Here is a 16523-nt window from a genome sequence, read left to right as displayed (position 1 = left end):
GTGGGGGTGTGGGGGTGTGGGGGCGGCAGGCAAAGTTACAGAACCCCATTTGTTTGCTTTTGCAGCTTCTGATGGGAAGAAAGAAGAGAAAAAAAGTCAACATAAAAGCAAAAACAAAAAACTTGTCAACGTCTCCTCTGAATTCTGTGACCCACTTCTCTTTTCTTTCTTCTGATCCATTCCCCCACCTTTTCAACTTTCTTCTTAATGCCAAAAAGAAAAAGTTACCTTTTTTCCCATTGGGTTTTGACTTTTTGTTGTAAATTAATGCAAAGTTTGAGGGGTCTTTCTTTTTCGTACTCGCAGGCTATGAATGCGAACCAGAGCAGTATGTTGATTCTACAAGAGACATGCATAGACGCGGCCGGCTCCCTTGTGGTCTACGCGCCGGTCGACATTCCGGCAATGCACGTAGTGATGAATGGCGGCGATTCTGCGTACGTGGCGCTTTTGCCTTCAGGGTTTGCGATTGTGGCTGACGGCGCGGTGACAGGTGGGAGGAGTCCGAGTGGCGGGGAGGGAGGGCGGCAGGGCGAGAGAGGGACAGGCGGTGGGTCCCTTCTCACCGTGGCATTTCAAATCCTGGTGAATAGCCTCCCTACAGCGAAGCTCACCGTGGAATCGGTTGAAACAGTCAACAATCTCATCTCTTGCACCGTCCAGAAGATCAAGGCCGCTCTTCAATGCGAAACCTGATGCCCGATCCGCGCGTGACTCTCCACGTGCTGATGGAATTATATATTTTTTTTACCCAAAAAAAAAAAAAAACTTATTTTACTTAATTTACCCCTCCCTGAGTAATTTGTTTGTTATTATTATTATTATTACTGCTATACTAGGGTTGTGAACAGTATGTGAGAAGGAAAAAAAAAATGTGAGTTAGTGTGAAGTCTTTTAAGGTGGGCGAGGTGGGGGTATTGAGTCAAGAACGAACCGCCCGTGTTAAGACACCCAGTCGGTGGCTCGGGAAAGAGGAAAAAAGGGTTTCTTTCTAATTTATATATATATAGTAGGGTGGTGGTGGTCGTGGTTGTGGTTCGGGTATTGACTCAAGTTTACCCTCTAGTTTTCTTGTGAAGAAGAGAGAAAAAAAAAGGGTGTTTTTGTTAATTATGTATTTGAATTTTTTTTCCCTCCTTTGATTTAATGGAATTTGTAATTTTCCTGATCTGTGTTTGTTTGAAATTAATTAGTTGACGAGATTTCACTGATTTGAGCAATATTTAGGGAAGGATTTAATATTGTTTTGGGGTGAGTAGAGTCACGCGCCGCCGATACAGGTGGAGTTACGAAGTCACATCCATCTGACAACGTAATAAATAGGTGACAGAAGCTGTTGGGAGAAAAGTGTCACATTTAATGTCAAGTTTTTCGGCTTGTTTCAACTGGCCAATTAGGGGTATACACGTGGTGAACATTAGGTGACAGTCGGGGATAATGATGAACGGCGTTTTTGAGAGAGACGTTTTATTATTATTATTTTTTTTGAGTAGGGTATTTAGATGGAGACTGGTGGGGTCGGGGGTCTAATCTCTGGGATTCCGGAACCGTAGGGTTGGATATGGGCAGGAATTATGGGAGTGTTTGGTTTGTATACTGTAAAAAAAAAAATAATAAATAAAAAAAAAAGTTTTTTTATCCTGTTTCACCACCGGTGAGACCAAATTTTAAAATAGAAGACGGTGAAAAGTGGGGGAGAAAGGTTAAATCAGAAATGAAGAGCGTCGTCGGGTTGGCCCACCGCCGACCGCCACCACCCACCCATGGCGGTGACAGGCGCTGGGTTCCACCGCCATCCTCAATCATATACCCTCTCCCTCTTTTTGAACCTGCTCCCACCGGACCTCCCCTCCGCCGACGCCTCCCGGTATTATGGCCTTTTAATATTCTTTTCAACCTCTTTTTTTTTTTTTTTTTTTTGGTTCCTTCGTTGACTATGCCGACAGCTTTTTATATTTATGATCCTCTTGTTCTTTAATCAATTTTCCTTAATTTCTTTTAAATGTATTTGTATTTTAAAAGGAATTGACTGATCTTATTGATTATTAAAAAATTATGCAGAGAGAATCTTCTTGATAACGTTGTTTTCTCTCTCTCTCTCTCTCTCTCTCTCTCTCTTTAGATTCTTAACAAGCTTGTAGTTTGATTCTTAATGTTGAAAACAAAAAAGTTCAGTCCCTCTCATTATTTAAATAAATTAAGGTTTTAATATTATGATCTTGATACGCGAGGTTTACCTTTACCAACCGAACACAACTCGGTATGATTTAAGGTTGTTCGGCCACATACGTCACCTTTGCGTGCATGTTCAATCGTCTGTGACTCTATCTAATTTGTCTATACTCAGAGCCAAGTCACTCGATTCAACCTTACCTCGATTCAACCTTACCTCTATTCTACGCCAAGGTCTCTCATAATTGTTGTTGGATCTCAACTTGTCATCTTGGTTCCAAATTAACACGACCCATGTATCTTGATGTCATCCAAGCTCTCGGGATGTCATAAGTCATCGTAGCTTACTTGATCATGTCTACCGAGAACTAAGCCACATGTCATTCCTATCATCGAGGTCTCTCGAACATTTCAACCATTTGGGTTCTATCAAGGCAATAGGAACACATGGTCTAATACTGTACTTGAAAAACTTATTTCAAAGAAAGTAGCCCGAGACATTCGTGTTGTAATACTTGCCCATGCAGTGACACATATATGCTATAAGATAGCTCGCTTAGGCCACATGGACGATGGACTATAGACAGGGAAAATTGATACCACGGTTAAGTAGATTTTGTTGGAGGAGTTGAGGAGTTAGTACTAGTTTGTTGATAATTGTTTGGTTCGGTCATCTTTTAGAAGAAGCCTCTATACTTACAATTATTTTCCATCACTCAACCTTCTTCATTTTCAAGGGAGTTAGGATGTCAATATCAATCTTCTCTTTTACATTTTTTTTTTTTTTTTCTCTTTGATTTTGAGTGTGACATCTCACAAATGTTTATGTGTTAATCTGGTAGCCCTTCAAATATCTTATAATGTATCAAATAAGAGAGAAGCCACTTTAATAATTGTTCTCATTTTTCTACAATCTTGTCTCATTTTTTAGGCTCTATCTAAACAAACACACACTTTTCTATTAATTATGATTTTCCCTTTAATGGTGTTGAGGATTATTGGGATTGGGAGTGTCCCACATTGGTTAATTTAGTGGAAGATCATGGGTTTATAAGTGAGGAATACTATCTCCATTAGTATGAGGCCTTTTGGGGAAGCCCAAAGCAAAGCCATGAGAGCTTATGCTCAAAGTGGACAATATCATACCATTGTGGAGAGTCGTGATTCCTAACAAATGGGTCTCAATGGTAATTATCTTTTCAAAAAAGAAAAAAAAAATTGTTTTTTGAAAAATTACAATAGAAAAAGAAAAAGAAAAGAAATATGGTTTATTATTAGGTATACCCAATTTTAACGATATAATATGAAAAAAGAGGACCTTTACTAACAAGCCCATTTAAGGAGCAATCATATATAGATTGTTTGTAGCCCATTTATTTAGGCAGCCCACACATTTAGGTCCATTTGAAAACATTTGGACATTTTGTCTCTTAAATTACGAACTTAGCCTCTAAAATATCATATTAATGTCGTAGCATAATATATATGAATTATCCTTAGCTCTATTTAAGTTAAAGAAATTTGAATGTGTGTTGTTTTAGTTTAGATATTATTATAAAGTGCAATATTGAAATATATAGCGGAGATGGAGAAGGCATATTTGGTAAAAAGGAGAAGGAAGGAGGGGCAGATTGGGAAAAGGAGAGGAGAGGCAGAGGATCCTGGTTTGACCGACGTACGTTGAGAAGCGGGATCCAATGATTGGTTTTTATCCGTCCTTCACCAAATCTAAATCTTCCAACAATGCCTTCTCTAAGCTTTTAAACCTAATTTCCCTTCTTCCCTTCCCTTCCCTTTTTCTCTGCCCTTCTTCTCTTCAGCTCTCTCTTCAGCAGCTGGAGGAGAGAGAGATCTGGGTTTCTCTCTCTTCTGCTGCCTCAATTCCCTCTTTCTTCTCTGCCCATTGCAGAAAAATCTTCGTTCAGGGGCTTCGTTTCGGGCGGATGATTCTGTGTTTCCTTGGGACTTTTTGCGTCGAGGGGGTGTTTTCCGGGCGAATTAGGGTTTCATCTCTCTGTTGGGAGGTGAGCGGACGCGACCCAATCAATAATCGCCATGAATATGATGCGTCGTCTTAAGAGCATTACTTCTGGTCGGACTTCCATTTCTTCTGACCCGGTGAGTATAATTTTTCATGTTCAATTATCTATTCTTTTGCGTTTTGGGAAACTGAGTTCGAATTTGGAATGCCCGATCCACTGGAATCTGGAAGATCACCTCATAATTACTTACCTTTCATTTTTGTTTTTTACTTCTTTTAAGCTTTCTAATTTTGAACTAATTGATTTTGTCGTTTTTTCCGCTTTGAAAGCGATTCGGCTTGTTCAAATTCTTAATGGTTTCGCTTTCGGTCACGTCGGGGAACAACTAAACTAATATTCAAATTCTATGACGTGGTGGAACATCATGCATTCTCTCTTACCATAATTGAGATACTTTCAGTGCTATGGTGTTAGATGTCTTCGATTTCATCATTTTTTTTAGAATATCTCCTTATCAATGTGTTTTTTTAAGGGTGGAGATTTTGGCATAAAGCGAGCAAAAGTTGATCAAGAAACTGAACAGAAGGTTGATGGGGTTTCCGATGATGTCGAAACAGTTGCCTCTGGTTTAGACCCGGATTTGGCTTGCACTTCTTTGGATAATGCTGCGAGCACTTCAAACATTTCATCAACAGCTGGAGCAGAGAAATCTGGTTTTGATCACCTTCCAAGGGAAATGCGTGAAATGAGAATTAGAGATGAGAAATCCAACCATGATGAAAAGGTTATTCTTAGATAACTTCCAAGTTCAAATATAGCTCCTTGTTTTGTTGTTGGTTTTAAAAAATTCTCTGTATTTTCCATATTTGTCATACCTTTTTCACTCTGTACATTGTGATTCACCTTCACATATTGAACTTATAGCAGTCGAAATGCGACTATCTTGTATACTTTGATATCTAGACCATGCGGAAAGTGTTTATGTGAAAGTATTGAGATTCTGTTTGCTATACCTCCGTTTTAGGACTTTGAACCTGATGTCGTGAATGGCAATGGGACAGAAGCCGGTCAGATAATTGCAACTACAGTTGGTGGTCGAAATGGAATCCCCAAACAGGTGACATTTTAAATGCTTGTTATGTTACAATGAAAGATATGACATACTTCATTGTAACGTTTTCAATCAAATCCTATTGTCTATGATTTCTTGTAATTGGTTAGAGTTGTTTGAAAATTTTCTTTGCTATTGTAACTTTGTTGCAGACAATCTCCTATATGGCAGAGCGCGTGGTCGGTACTGGTTCTTTTGGTGTTGTCTTTCAGGTACTTGATTATGCCATGCCTGTTCTGGTTCTTTTTGGATCCGGAGGTTGGTGCAACTTTTGAAATTTACATGTACATTGTTATAGGCTAAGTGTTTGGAAACAAATGAAGCCGTAGCAATAAAAAAGGTGCTGCAGGATAAGAGATATAAGAACAGGGAACTCCAGACTATGCGCATACTCAACCATCCTAACATCGTGCAACTAAAACATTGTTTCTTTTCCACTACTGATAAAGATGAGCTATACCTCAACCTTGTCCTGGAGTATATATCCGAAACTGTCTACAAAGTTTCTAAGCATTATATCAGGACACACCGGAGTATGCCTATTATTTATGTGCAGCTTTATACATATCAGGTAAACCCTCAGTTAGCTGTTGATTTGATGGCATGAGTAGTATTTAACTTTCCACATTTGACTGTTGCAACCCTCCGTACAAATGCAGTAACTTCTGTTCTCTCTTCTCCAGATTTGCCGGGCTCTAAATTACTTGCATCAGGTCGTAGGAGTATGTCACCGTGATATTAAGCCTCAGAATCTACTGGTAGGACATTTTCCCTTTTTCCACCATCCAACAATTCCTTTTGCTTAGTTTTCTTCATCGCTTGATTGTTTGTTTTTGTTTTGTTTTTTTTGTTTTTTTTTTTGTTTTTTGTTTTTTTTTTTTGTTTTCCTCATTGAAAAACCATGCTTGCATTGAGAAAAGAAGAAGAAGAAGAAGAAGAATGAAATAATACATAAGAGAAACCTAGAGAAAACTGAAGATAGCCTAACGAAAGGAGCTAAACTGAAACCGAAATAACTATATAGAAATGGCTTAAATCTGAAAGAATAGGGCCTAATGGAAAATATTATAGAACTCCTTCAAAATTTTCATCCACCCAAGGCATTGAAAACTAGCAAGGGACTCTCCAAGCTAAAATTGTCACTCTCTCGAAGATACATAAAAAGGCAAATGAGATAGAACCTCCATCATAATTCATCAATATCTTCTACAAGCCAAGGCGAACTAAGAGCTCCAAAGATGTGATCCAGACTTGAAAATTCTTAGTTTGTAAAAACTATATCCACCGCCTTTTTGAAAAATGTTCAAGTAAGTGGTATTGTGAAACACATTATACAAGGGATCTAATTGAGGATGACACTACCTACCCCTGCACACGTATGCTGCATATGCTACAGCCAAGTTGTCAAAGGCTGGCCAAAACCTTAATCCTCAACAATGTTTCCATGTTAATAGTTATCAAATCTCACTTTGTATAAACATATTAAAATGATAAGGAACTTGAAGTAATTATGCTTATTATGATGTTGAGTTCTTCCGTAAAGAGGTTACTTAAATTGAAAGTTAGTTTGAGGTAGAAGTGATGGGTAGTTATCTTTTACTTGCAGCTCATTTTATTCTGCTCATTCTGCAGGTTAATCCTCACACTCATCAACTAAAGATATGTGATTTTGGGAGCGCAAAGATGTTGGTATGAATATACCTGAATTTGGATTTGATTCTTATCTGAGGAAATTTATTAATTTATGATCTGATGCAATTTAATTTTCAATTTCAGATGCCAGGAGAACCTAACATATCTTATATTTGTTCACGGTATTATAGGGCCCCCGAACTCATATTCGGGGCAACGGAGTACACCAATGCCATAGATATGTGGTCGGTTGGTTGTGTAATGGCTGAGCTTCTTTTAGGACAGGTAGGTCTTCACTTTAGTGTCTGTGTTGAAGTTGTAGGGCATTGTCTGTTCAGATTACAACTGTGTTATGATTTCATAATCGTTTCATTATATGTACATCAACAATCTATTTTCATGGTCTTTCTGATGTTTGATGGACATGGAAATTGTTTGCAGCCTCTTTTTCCTGGGGAAAGTGGTGTTGATCAATTGGTAGAGATCATCAAGGTATGATCGACCTTTGTTGACTTATTTCAACATCGAAACAAAGTCACTTATCTGATCTTTACTTTTTTTTCCCTACCACGTGAATTAGATATTGGGAACACCAACCAGAGAGGAAATCAAGTGCATGAACCCAAATTACACCGAATTCAAATTTCCTCAGATTAAAGCACACCCGTGGCATAAGGTCTCTTGCATTTTCGTGCAAAATTATATAGTTATGGATCTTTTATTTTTTGTCACGAGGGTGGAATTCTCATTGAAGTTGTAATATTCAGATATTTCACATGAGAATGCCTGCAGACGCCATAGATCTCGTGTCAAGGTTGCTCCAGTATTCGCCCAACCTACGTTGCACCGCGGTAAGAACCATTACTTATTTGACAATGACTTTGTTTCTTTGAAATTGCAAATATTGTTAGTCCCTTACATGATGGGTTAGGACAATGAAGTGGCCTTTTTGATCGCAGTTGGAGGCTTGTGCACACCCCTTCTTTGACGATTTGAGAGATCCAAATGCATGTTTACCTAACGGCCAAGCACTACCGCCATTGTTCAATTTCACATCTCAAGGTAAAACCAAATTCATCATCATTTTTCATTGCTTCAACACAACTATTCTTGTGGGTACTGAACCGAAATCGGCTGCAGAACTTGCTGGTGCATCGACTGAATTGCGTCATCACCTCATACCTGAACATGCACGAAGTTAAATTAACATGAATATGGGCTCCTGGATATTGTTGATCTTTGACCAAACCAACCCCGGAAGATCATCCATCACCACTGTCATCAAAACCACCTGCTGGTAACATGGAGAATCAAAGGGCGGCGTGAACACGCTGAGAGGGCGAAGGAAGCAGCAACGAGGCTCGTCTTCTTCGTACTAATGTTAATACAAAGCTTCATCATGGGAGGCGTAATTTCTGAGAGTGTATGAGAATGTACACTTTGTTGGATGAAAGTAGGCTTCTTGGATGTATGTATGTATGTATGTATACTATTCAATTCGAGTTTTGCTTAACATCAGATGAGTCTTTAAATAGAAAAAAAAGCTTACTGAAGCTTTTCTTTTTTGGTGAAAGAAGGAGCTTTCATTTCTTTTTAACTAATTACAGCTCAACGATAAACAAGTAATATGCTAACTACTCATGAATATAGAGATTATTAATAAAAAATCATTGATCAAAGGAGTTTTATTAAGCTGATTCAGAAACTTGCCATATCTCCTGCTTCGTTCAGATTGACACTTAGCAGCACCCGAGACGAAAGACATTGACCATGGTTGATTGAGCATGATTGGATCGGACCAAAATGACAATCTTAAAAGTAAAAGAATCAAAATAGCATTTTTTGAAACTAGAAGGACTAAAATGGTTCATCTAAAATGATTCAAAGATGAAAGTAGATGAACCAAGTAGTATTCGAAGCAAAGTAACTAATACATCCATAAACATTTTATTTTGAACTTTTAATTTAGTCATTAATAAATAAGTTATTTTATTTTATTTTTGAAGAAATTGAGGTTAAATTGATTTGTTCACAAATGTATATGTATATTTATTAGGCCGTCCGGTTCAACTGCAAAATGGACCAAAATCTCCTCGCTCACCCACGTTTTTGCCGATAGAGTTTCCGAAAACACGGCCTTCAGTATACATTACACCACATCTTCCTCGTTCGCTAGCGATCAAAATCCCCCAATTTTCAGGTACTGAGATCGACGAAATCCATCTCTTCCCGATCCATTTCTCCGAGCTGATTTCTAATTTGTTTTCGTGCGTATATGGATCTTAGTTCATTGCTAATTCGTTTGCTATGATTTTGGTTTTGATCGCCATTCTGATCTCCAGTTTCAGAGAGCAGTGAAACCATGGGAGGTGGTGAACATGGAGAAGCCCATGGTGACTTTAGGGCTAAGGTTTGGAGCATGAGCGGAGGACCTTATTGCCGGCCCAAGCATTGGAAACGCAATACCGCCATTGCCATGGCTGGCATCGTTCTCATCTGCATTCCTGTTGCTATGAAATCTGCAGAGCTTGAGGTTCTTATATCCCCACTTTTGTCTATCTATTCCTTGTTTTTTCTTTTTTGTTTTCTTCAGCGATGAAAGCTATTCCACTTATGGATCTTTATGTACTTTTAATTATCGTTTTTGGCGGGATGAAATGTGGATTCATTCTATTTCCCCTTCCCCCTCTAGACAGACTTGTTGGTGTGGGGAAAATTGAGCTTGAATTCACATCAATTCGACCTTAACTAAAAAGGGAAGGGTCTAACTACAAATATAGAGCATGGTTTATTTGGGGTCGAATCTTGTTCTCTTATGTCGAAAGGAACCAATTTTGCTAGAGAAACATATATTTCTAGTCTTACCTTTTGTTAAACGGACTATTGAATGCTTAAGAGTTCAGCATGCTTTTGGTCTGGATGGGTCTAATCAGTATTTTGCATCATATGATATTGGATGATTGTGGTGGAGTCAAAGAAGATCATTGGTTTTGGGATAAATATGATCTTCGATGTAAATGGTCTCTAAAATATTGTCCACGAGACGTGATCTTCAGTTACTAGAAGTTCCTTCTTTTATAGAATAGGGAAACATAAACTTACGAAGTTTTTAAGGTGTTTTCTTTTCCAAGAAGACTTTTGGTTGTCTTCGTTCAAGAGTTACTATTTTTGCACTAATTTCATGGAGGTTTAAGGGGCTGCGTACTTTCTCCTCAAATTGTATTGTGGTGCATTCCTTTGTGTCTTTGCCTATTGAAGCTTCTTTTATGGAGTCAAATTCTAGATAAACTTTCAGTTTGGATTCATCTTGAAATGGTTCTATGCAAAGTAGAATATTTTTTCAGAAAGAAGTTAGAGATTCTTCTCCAATCAAACAAGAGCTCAATGATACTTACTCCGCCCTTTCTGAGAAGTACAAAGTAAAAGCCATAGCGGTAGATTTGAAAGCAGATTTAGAATGCCCTCCTCAATTTTCTTAATTTTCTCAAAATGATAGCTAAAGTAAAAAACGAAGCCATTTTTTATGGTGATGTATTTTGTTAGGTTTATAAAATGTTCGTGTTCATAGTTGTTCTCTACATGGTAGTTTTTTCTGTTTTTAATTTCTCTTTCACTCTCTTTGGGAATTTATATCCTTGAACTTTTAAGCATTTTCATTATATCAAACGAGAAATGATTTTTTGTTCAAAAATAGTCCATGCCTTCATCTCTATTCCCTAAGGGTATTCTATCAGCAATCTACCCTTCCATAATCTCATGAAATTGCCAACATTGAAATAACTTTCTTGGTTGCACCAATTGATCCACCAATTTTTTCAAGAGGCTGGATGCTTTGGAACCAAGTTAGCTACATACTCTGTTGACCTTTTGCATTGAACCCAATACTTGGATATTCTATTTAGATAAGGATATTGCCTCTAAAGCTGATCTCAAGTATCATTCATTTCCTTCCCTGAAAGTCACTACACTAATAGTTGGAAGCTTGGAAGTAGCTCCTTTAGCCACCCACTTTTGAGCTCCTACCACACTGACCAACCTAATTTGCAATTCTAGTTTTTTTTTTTTTCTAAAAAAAAAAACTTTTAGGGGATAAAAGCTCACAAAAAATGAAAATGGAATAAAAAAGAAAAAATAAGTCTGTATAAGCTAGCTTCTTTTCTAAGTGAGTTAGAAACAACCGTGGCAATAAAAGTGTCAAAGACAAGCTTATAGGGGACTAGAAGGGTTCCCTAAAAGTCAAGGTTCTATTGTGAGGTTGGACGAGTGGCTGTGGAGTTAATTGTGTATAAATGGGATATGCAAGCCTGTCAAATTTTTTGTTCATTGGAGTTAAAATGGGCACTCCACAATGACAAGTGATCCTTTTCCATTTTGACGTCCATGGGTGATAGATAAAAAATGCCTTATAATTTATGAGTGTGTTGTCTCTCCACCACCCCTAGGCTTGGATGCCCAAGTGAGCTACCTCGCGGCATATGCGTGTGTCATGGCATAGGCGAGTCTTATGCGACAAGTGCCTTGGGTGACTTCCTTTGAGAACGAGCAACTTAGTGACTGTGTTGGGTGGCATGGTTGTGTCAAAAGTGCACCCTATCCCAAGGGTCGAGGTTGTGGTATATGATGGGTTTTTTGTATGCTATGCTCGATTGATATGACATGGTCGCAAGTGTCATCATGCTTTGATAATGGATGGATGTCTGGTAAGATTTGGTAAGTACGAAGGACCTGAGAGACAATTCTCGTAAACGTGCCCGAATGCATAATGAAACTTCATTCCATTTTAAGATTTGGGATGGCGTCTTAAAGTATGGGTGAGCACCCAGTGAGCTTTTAGAAGCTAGTGTTGACCTGGTAAGTAGTGAGACTTATTTGGTCTATTGAGTGGTAGGAAGCTTCAAGTGAACTTTATAGTTAGTTTTGACTCCGTGAAAGGTCAAAGCTCATCCTGACAAAGTCTTGACTTGGTGTAGAAGTGGACGACCAAGTGGCCGAGAACTAAGATGTAAGAAAAGATGTGATGATGCTTCGAAAGGACCTTGAGGCTCATCCTGACAAAGTCTTGACTTGGTGTAGAAGTAGACGACCAAGTGGCCGAGAACTAAGATGTAAGAAAAGATGTGATGATGCTTCGAAAGAACTTTGACCTAGATTAGAGGCAAGATCGAGGCAAAGCAAGTTTGTTAAGAGAAGTGAAAGCATTGAAATGTACGAGAAAGCAGTGTATGTTGGCGAGAGAAAGCCAAGTTGCAAACAGGTCGAGATGATGTCATCGATGAATGAGAGGATGCTCATGTGTGTGATGTGTTCTAACGATTGTTCAAAACAAGTGCTGGAGCAAAGTAAATGAAGCTTGATTTGGAGTAAAAAGAACCTTGTCTAAGGTTCGATAGAGCAAAAAGACTCGAGCAAAAGGATGTTACGATGCTCACATACTACGCATCTCCCCGCACGTCTGAATTTAAAAAAGAAAAAAAACAGAATATTCGGCATGTACTTTGGCATGTCAGACATATGCGTGTCTAATGTCACAACCTCACTATGAAGATAGTAGGTTGTGACCCCTCACACGTGGACAAACATGGTGGCGACCCTTGAGTGGCGCCCATCTGGTCATGTGAGGGCCAAGACAGACAAGTGTCATGATGCGATTGAGGAAGACGGTGCATCATCCAACACATCAAGAGTGTGCATTAAAGCCAAGTTGAGATGTAAACAATCTCGGAGAGAGCTGGATAGGGCCCTTGGCCTAGTTGGGATTTCAATATGAGTTTTAGCATGCGGCTCTAGAGTTAAGTTTGTCTATATAAAAGATGAAAGCTCACCAAATTTGGTGTCAATTGGATATTTGATAGACGCTCCACAAGACCGTATGACCGCTCACCCAAATGACGTCTACTCTATAAAGATTTGAACTGCCTCAAAATGTACTATAGGGGGAGACATGGTGTCAGCTCTCCACCACCACTTGGCCTTGTGGCCTAAGTGAGCTATCTTATGGCACATGTATTCGTCATAGTGAGGGCGAGCTTTGCGAGACAAGTGTCTCGGGTGACTTCCTTTGAAATAGGTCTTTCAAGGACAATATCGGACGACATAGGCATGCCGACGTTACGCCAGCCCATGTGTCGAAGGTTGATATATGCACCCGCTACCCATAATGAAGTCCGTAAATGATATGGCATGGACATGGGAGGGTCCAATGCCTCAATAAAACCCAAATGGATGGATGTCTGGGATGACTCGATGTTATGAACAACATATAGGCCTATTCTCGATGGACATGACCAAGCAAGCTGTGATGCGATGACATCATGACATGAAGGCTGTGTTAATTGGGAACTAAGATGACAAGTTGAGATGCAATGTTGCATTAAGAGACCTTGACCCCAAGTAGAAGCAAGGTCATGCCAGATGACTAGGTCTAGTGTATAGGCAAGTCGGTTAAGTCGCAGATGATTGAACATGTACCCACAGGCGGTGTGTGTAGCCGAACGAGCTTGGATTCCACACAAGTTGTGTTCGGTTGGCAAATACAAACCTTGCCTAAGATCCAACGAAGCCACAAAGAGGGGCGAAAAATGAATATAGAGCTTGAGTTCCCGGTAAGGCTTGTCATGAACATATCAAGATTATAACGCTGCACGGTTGAAAATTTACAACTGGGATATCTAGCACATGACTGACACAGACACTCCACGTAACACTGAGTGTTTGTGCTTCATACCTTGGATGTTATGTTTATTGTCATCCATTTAACCTCTAAATTAGTTGGGTTGAGTTATAAATTTGTTTCTATGGATCTGGTTCAAATATGTTGCACTTGTTTGGATTAAGTTGCTTTATTGATTGATAAACGAACTCAAAGTTATTTATTTTTAAAAAATATTTTTTTTACAAAGGATAAAATTATTGGTTCATATCTTTTCTTGATACTGAAAAGGAATGGTGTAAAAATATGTTGTTGAAAGTTTCATCTTGGCAACACAGAATATTCCATGTTGGTGTTCATTGAGAATAAAGAACATATAAATCCTTAAAAGAGTGAAGCTAGTACTTGGCAACATGTCATCTTTTATTAAAGCTGATGCTCAAGATTGGAATGAATTGTAGGTTTTGTCATGTCCTTATTTAGGCAACTGCTGCATTTTATATCTGACTTGCTTAGCCTTCCATATAGTGTTTGAACGAATTTTGAAATTTTGATTTTTTTTTTTTTTTTTTAGGAAGCCCCACCTCCCTTCATATATATTCCTGATTGAGCATGTGTACTAGATTAAATAGACCTTTTAATTCATTCACATTGGAACCAGATGCTGTAAATTCGACACTCGTCCTAACAAGTTTTTCTGACATTTCTGATTTGAATTTGTCTCAAGTACCATCAGCAAGTAACCTCGTAACCTCGTCATTTCTTTTCCCATGCAGCAACGGCCGCACAATCCTGTTCGGCCAATTCCCTCACAGCTCTGGTGCAAGAATTTTGGAAACAAAGAGTACTAAATCTATCATCTGAACATTTGAGTACAGAAAATGTGTGCGTTGTTGATTTTGCAGTTCAAAAGGGGGCTTTTGGATGTGGTAATTGCAGAGACTAGTTTTTGAGCACTGTGTTATATTTTCTCAGTTAACGTGAGTCTTGTAATGGGTTATCGCCTTGTACTAAAAATTGTTGGTGACCAAAATAAGCTGGTTTTCGTCTTTGTACGCGTCTCCATAAGGAGCAGAAGGAAGAAATTGTGTGTAGTTTGGATTGATCACTCTCTATGACTTAATGTAGTCGTCCTGCATGCATTTGAACCATAAGGGCTGGTTGGTGCTTCCTCGTGATTGAGATGCTCCAACTGCAAAAACATTATTGATGTTGTTCTTGAAAATGAATGGTATAAAGAAGAAAATAAATAAATAAATAAATAAATCTAAATTACAATTTGGAATTTGGATGGCCAAAACTTCCTCACAATCCCGTCTCTTCCTCTCCTCCTTCCACCCTAATTTTTCATCATCATCATCTTCTTCTTCTACTACTTCCTCCGTCCTCCTTCCTTTCATTCACGTTCATTTCCTCCTTCCATTCACGTTCATTTCCTCCTTCCATTCACATTCACATTCACATTCACGTTCACATTCACATCCAAATCCTCTTACAATGTATCTCTCTGAAGCCTCCTCCCCCATCTTCCCCATTCCCACCACCATGCGCCGCTCTCATACCATGTCCAAATTCAACCCCTACCACCATCTCAGCGTCTCCCTCAACCCCGACGGCTCCCTCTCCCGCCTCCTCCACCTCCCCGCCTTCTCCTCCCCTGCCCCTGCCGACCCCGTTTCCTTCAAAGACCTCCCCCTCAACCCCTCCTCCTCCACCTCCCTCCGCCTCTTCCGCCCCACCAACATCCCCGCCAACGACGGCGTCGTCGCCCGTCTCCCCATCCTCATTTACCTTCACCACGGCGGCTGGATCCTCCACACCGCTTCCGACCTCATTACTCACCGCAACTGCGCCGACCTTGTCGCCCAAATCCCCGCTATTGCCATCTCTGTCAACTACCGCCTCGCCCCCGAGAGCCGCCTCCCGGCTCAGTACGACGACGCCGCCGACGCTCTCCTCTGGGTCAAAACCCAAATGACGGATCCCCACGGCCACCCATGGCTCAAGGATTTTGGCGACTTCTCCCGCTGTTACCTTTACGGCGTCGGCTGCGGCGGCAACATTGCCTTCTTCGCTGGACTCAAGGCTGCGGCCTCGGCCTCTCATCTCGACCCTCTGAAGGTCGCCGGAATCGTCATGAACCAGCCCATGTTCGGAGGAGTTCAGAGGACTAATTCCGAGCTCCGATTTGCGACCGACCAATTGTTGCCGCTGCCGGTGCTGGATCTCATGTGGGAACTCGCGCTGCCCAAGGGGATGGATCAGGACCATCGCTACTGCAATCCAATGGTGGGGGGCCCTCACAAGGACTTGATCGGACAGCTGGGACGGTGCCTGGTCATCGGGTTCGGCGGAGATCCAATGGTTGACCGACAGCAGGATTTTGTGAAGATGTTGACCGGATGTGGAGCCCAGGTGCTGGCATGGTTTGATGACATGGGATTTCATAACGTTGACCTCATTGACCATCGACGGGCTGCTGCGGTCATGAGTCTCGTTAAGGAATTTATTATTTGATTTATTTTAAAATCCCAAAACAAAACGAAAAATAACTCAATTTAACCTTCTTTAAAATTACAATCAAAAGTATATTTAATCCCTAGTGGTAATTGTAAATTAAAGGTTTTAAGAAGGAAAATTAGGATTATTTATTTATTTATTTATTTATTATCCCATAAAATATGGAGGTGAGAATTTGACTTTCTACCCCGCACAAACATTTTTACATTAAGTTTATGCTCAATTTGTTGTAAAGTTCGAACATTATATTTATTTATATATATATATATATATATTTTTTTTTTTTTTACAGAAACTGCTCATTACAATCTAATATGGATTTGAAGACCCAACCTGAAATAAAGAATTAGATGCAAATTATTTTAAAATAGTGGGTGTATTTTTCTAGGTTAAAAAAAGGCAACCCAACCCAATCCAATCCGAGCAATGGACCTTCCCCCTCACTTTTGGCAGGAAA

General features: G+C 39.7%; 3 protein-coding genes and 1 long non-coding RNA gene across 5 annotated transcripts in view; 3 read left to right on the top strand and 1 right to left on the bottom strand.

Moving 5' to 3' along the window:
• Positions 1-1110, top strand: part of LOC111460090 (homeobox-leucine zipper protein ANTHOCYANINLESS 2-like) — a 14299-nt gene extending 13189 nt beyond the window's left edge. The window contains exon 10 of the mRNA XM_023103186.1: positions 307-1110. Within this exon, the coding sequence (XP_022958954.1) occupies positions 307-696 (390 nt within the window). The 3' untranslated portion in view covers positions 697-1110. The remainder of the gene's footprint in view (positions 1-306) is intronic.
• Positions 1111-3804: 2694 nt separating this feature from the next.
• Positions 3805-8415, top strand: LOC111460250 (shaggy-related protein kinase theta-like). Of its 2 annotated transcripts, none has more exons than XM_023103421.1 (13): positions 3805-4290; positions 4694-4938; positions 5179-5271; positions 5418-5477; positions 5564-5836; positions 5949-6023; positions 6898-6954; positions 7042-7182; positions 7339-7389; positions 7478-7573; positions 7665-7748; positions 7857-7959; positions 8038-8415. In XM_023103421.1, exons 2-13 carry the CDS (start codon positions 4891-4893, stop codon positions 8097-8099), a joined length of 1143 nt encoding a protein of 380 aa, XP_022959189.1. In that variant the 5' UTR covers positions 3805-4290; positions 4694-4890; the 3' UTR covers positions 8100-8415. The 2 variants fall into 2 exon arrangements, with proteins under 2 accessions (XP_022959189.1, XP_022959188.1); XM_023103420.1 differs by having other exon boundaries at positions 4687-4938.
• Positions 8416-10974: 2559 nt separating this feature from the next.
• LOC111460258 lies at positions 10975-12075 on the bottom strand. The gene is made up of 2 exons (XR_002713399.1): positions 12036-12075; positions 10975-11932 (listed from the first exon to the last, which is right to left on the bottom strand). It is a non-coding gene; the product is annotated as an uncharacterized LOC111460258 (long non-coding RNA).
• Positions 12076-14988: 2913 nt separating this feature from the next.
• On the top strand, positions 14989-16178 carry LOC111460252 (probable carboxylesterase 9). The gene has a single exon (XM_023103423.1). The coding sequence runs from the start codon at positions 15044-15046 to the stop codon at positions 16061-16063; it is 1020 nt and encodes a 339-aa protein (XP_022959191.1). The 5' UTR covers positions 14989-15043; the 3' UTR covers positions 16064-16178.
• Positions 16179-16523: the final 345 nt, after the last annotated feature.

The sequence above is a fragment of the Cucurbita moschata genome, unplaced genomic scaffold, assembly GCF_002738365.1.
Source record: "Cucurbita moschata cultivar Rifu unplaced genomic scaffold, Cmos_1.0 Cmo_Scf00023, whole genome shotgun sequence".
Lineage (NCBI taxonomy): Eukaryota > Viridiplantae > Streptophyta > Magnoliopsida > Cucurbitales > Cucurbitaceae > Cucurbita > Cucurbita moschata.
The sequence above is the reverse complement of the archived record's forward strand: the minus strand, read 5'-3'. Positions and strand labels throughout refer to the sequence as shown.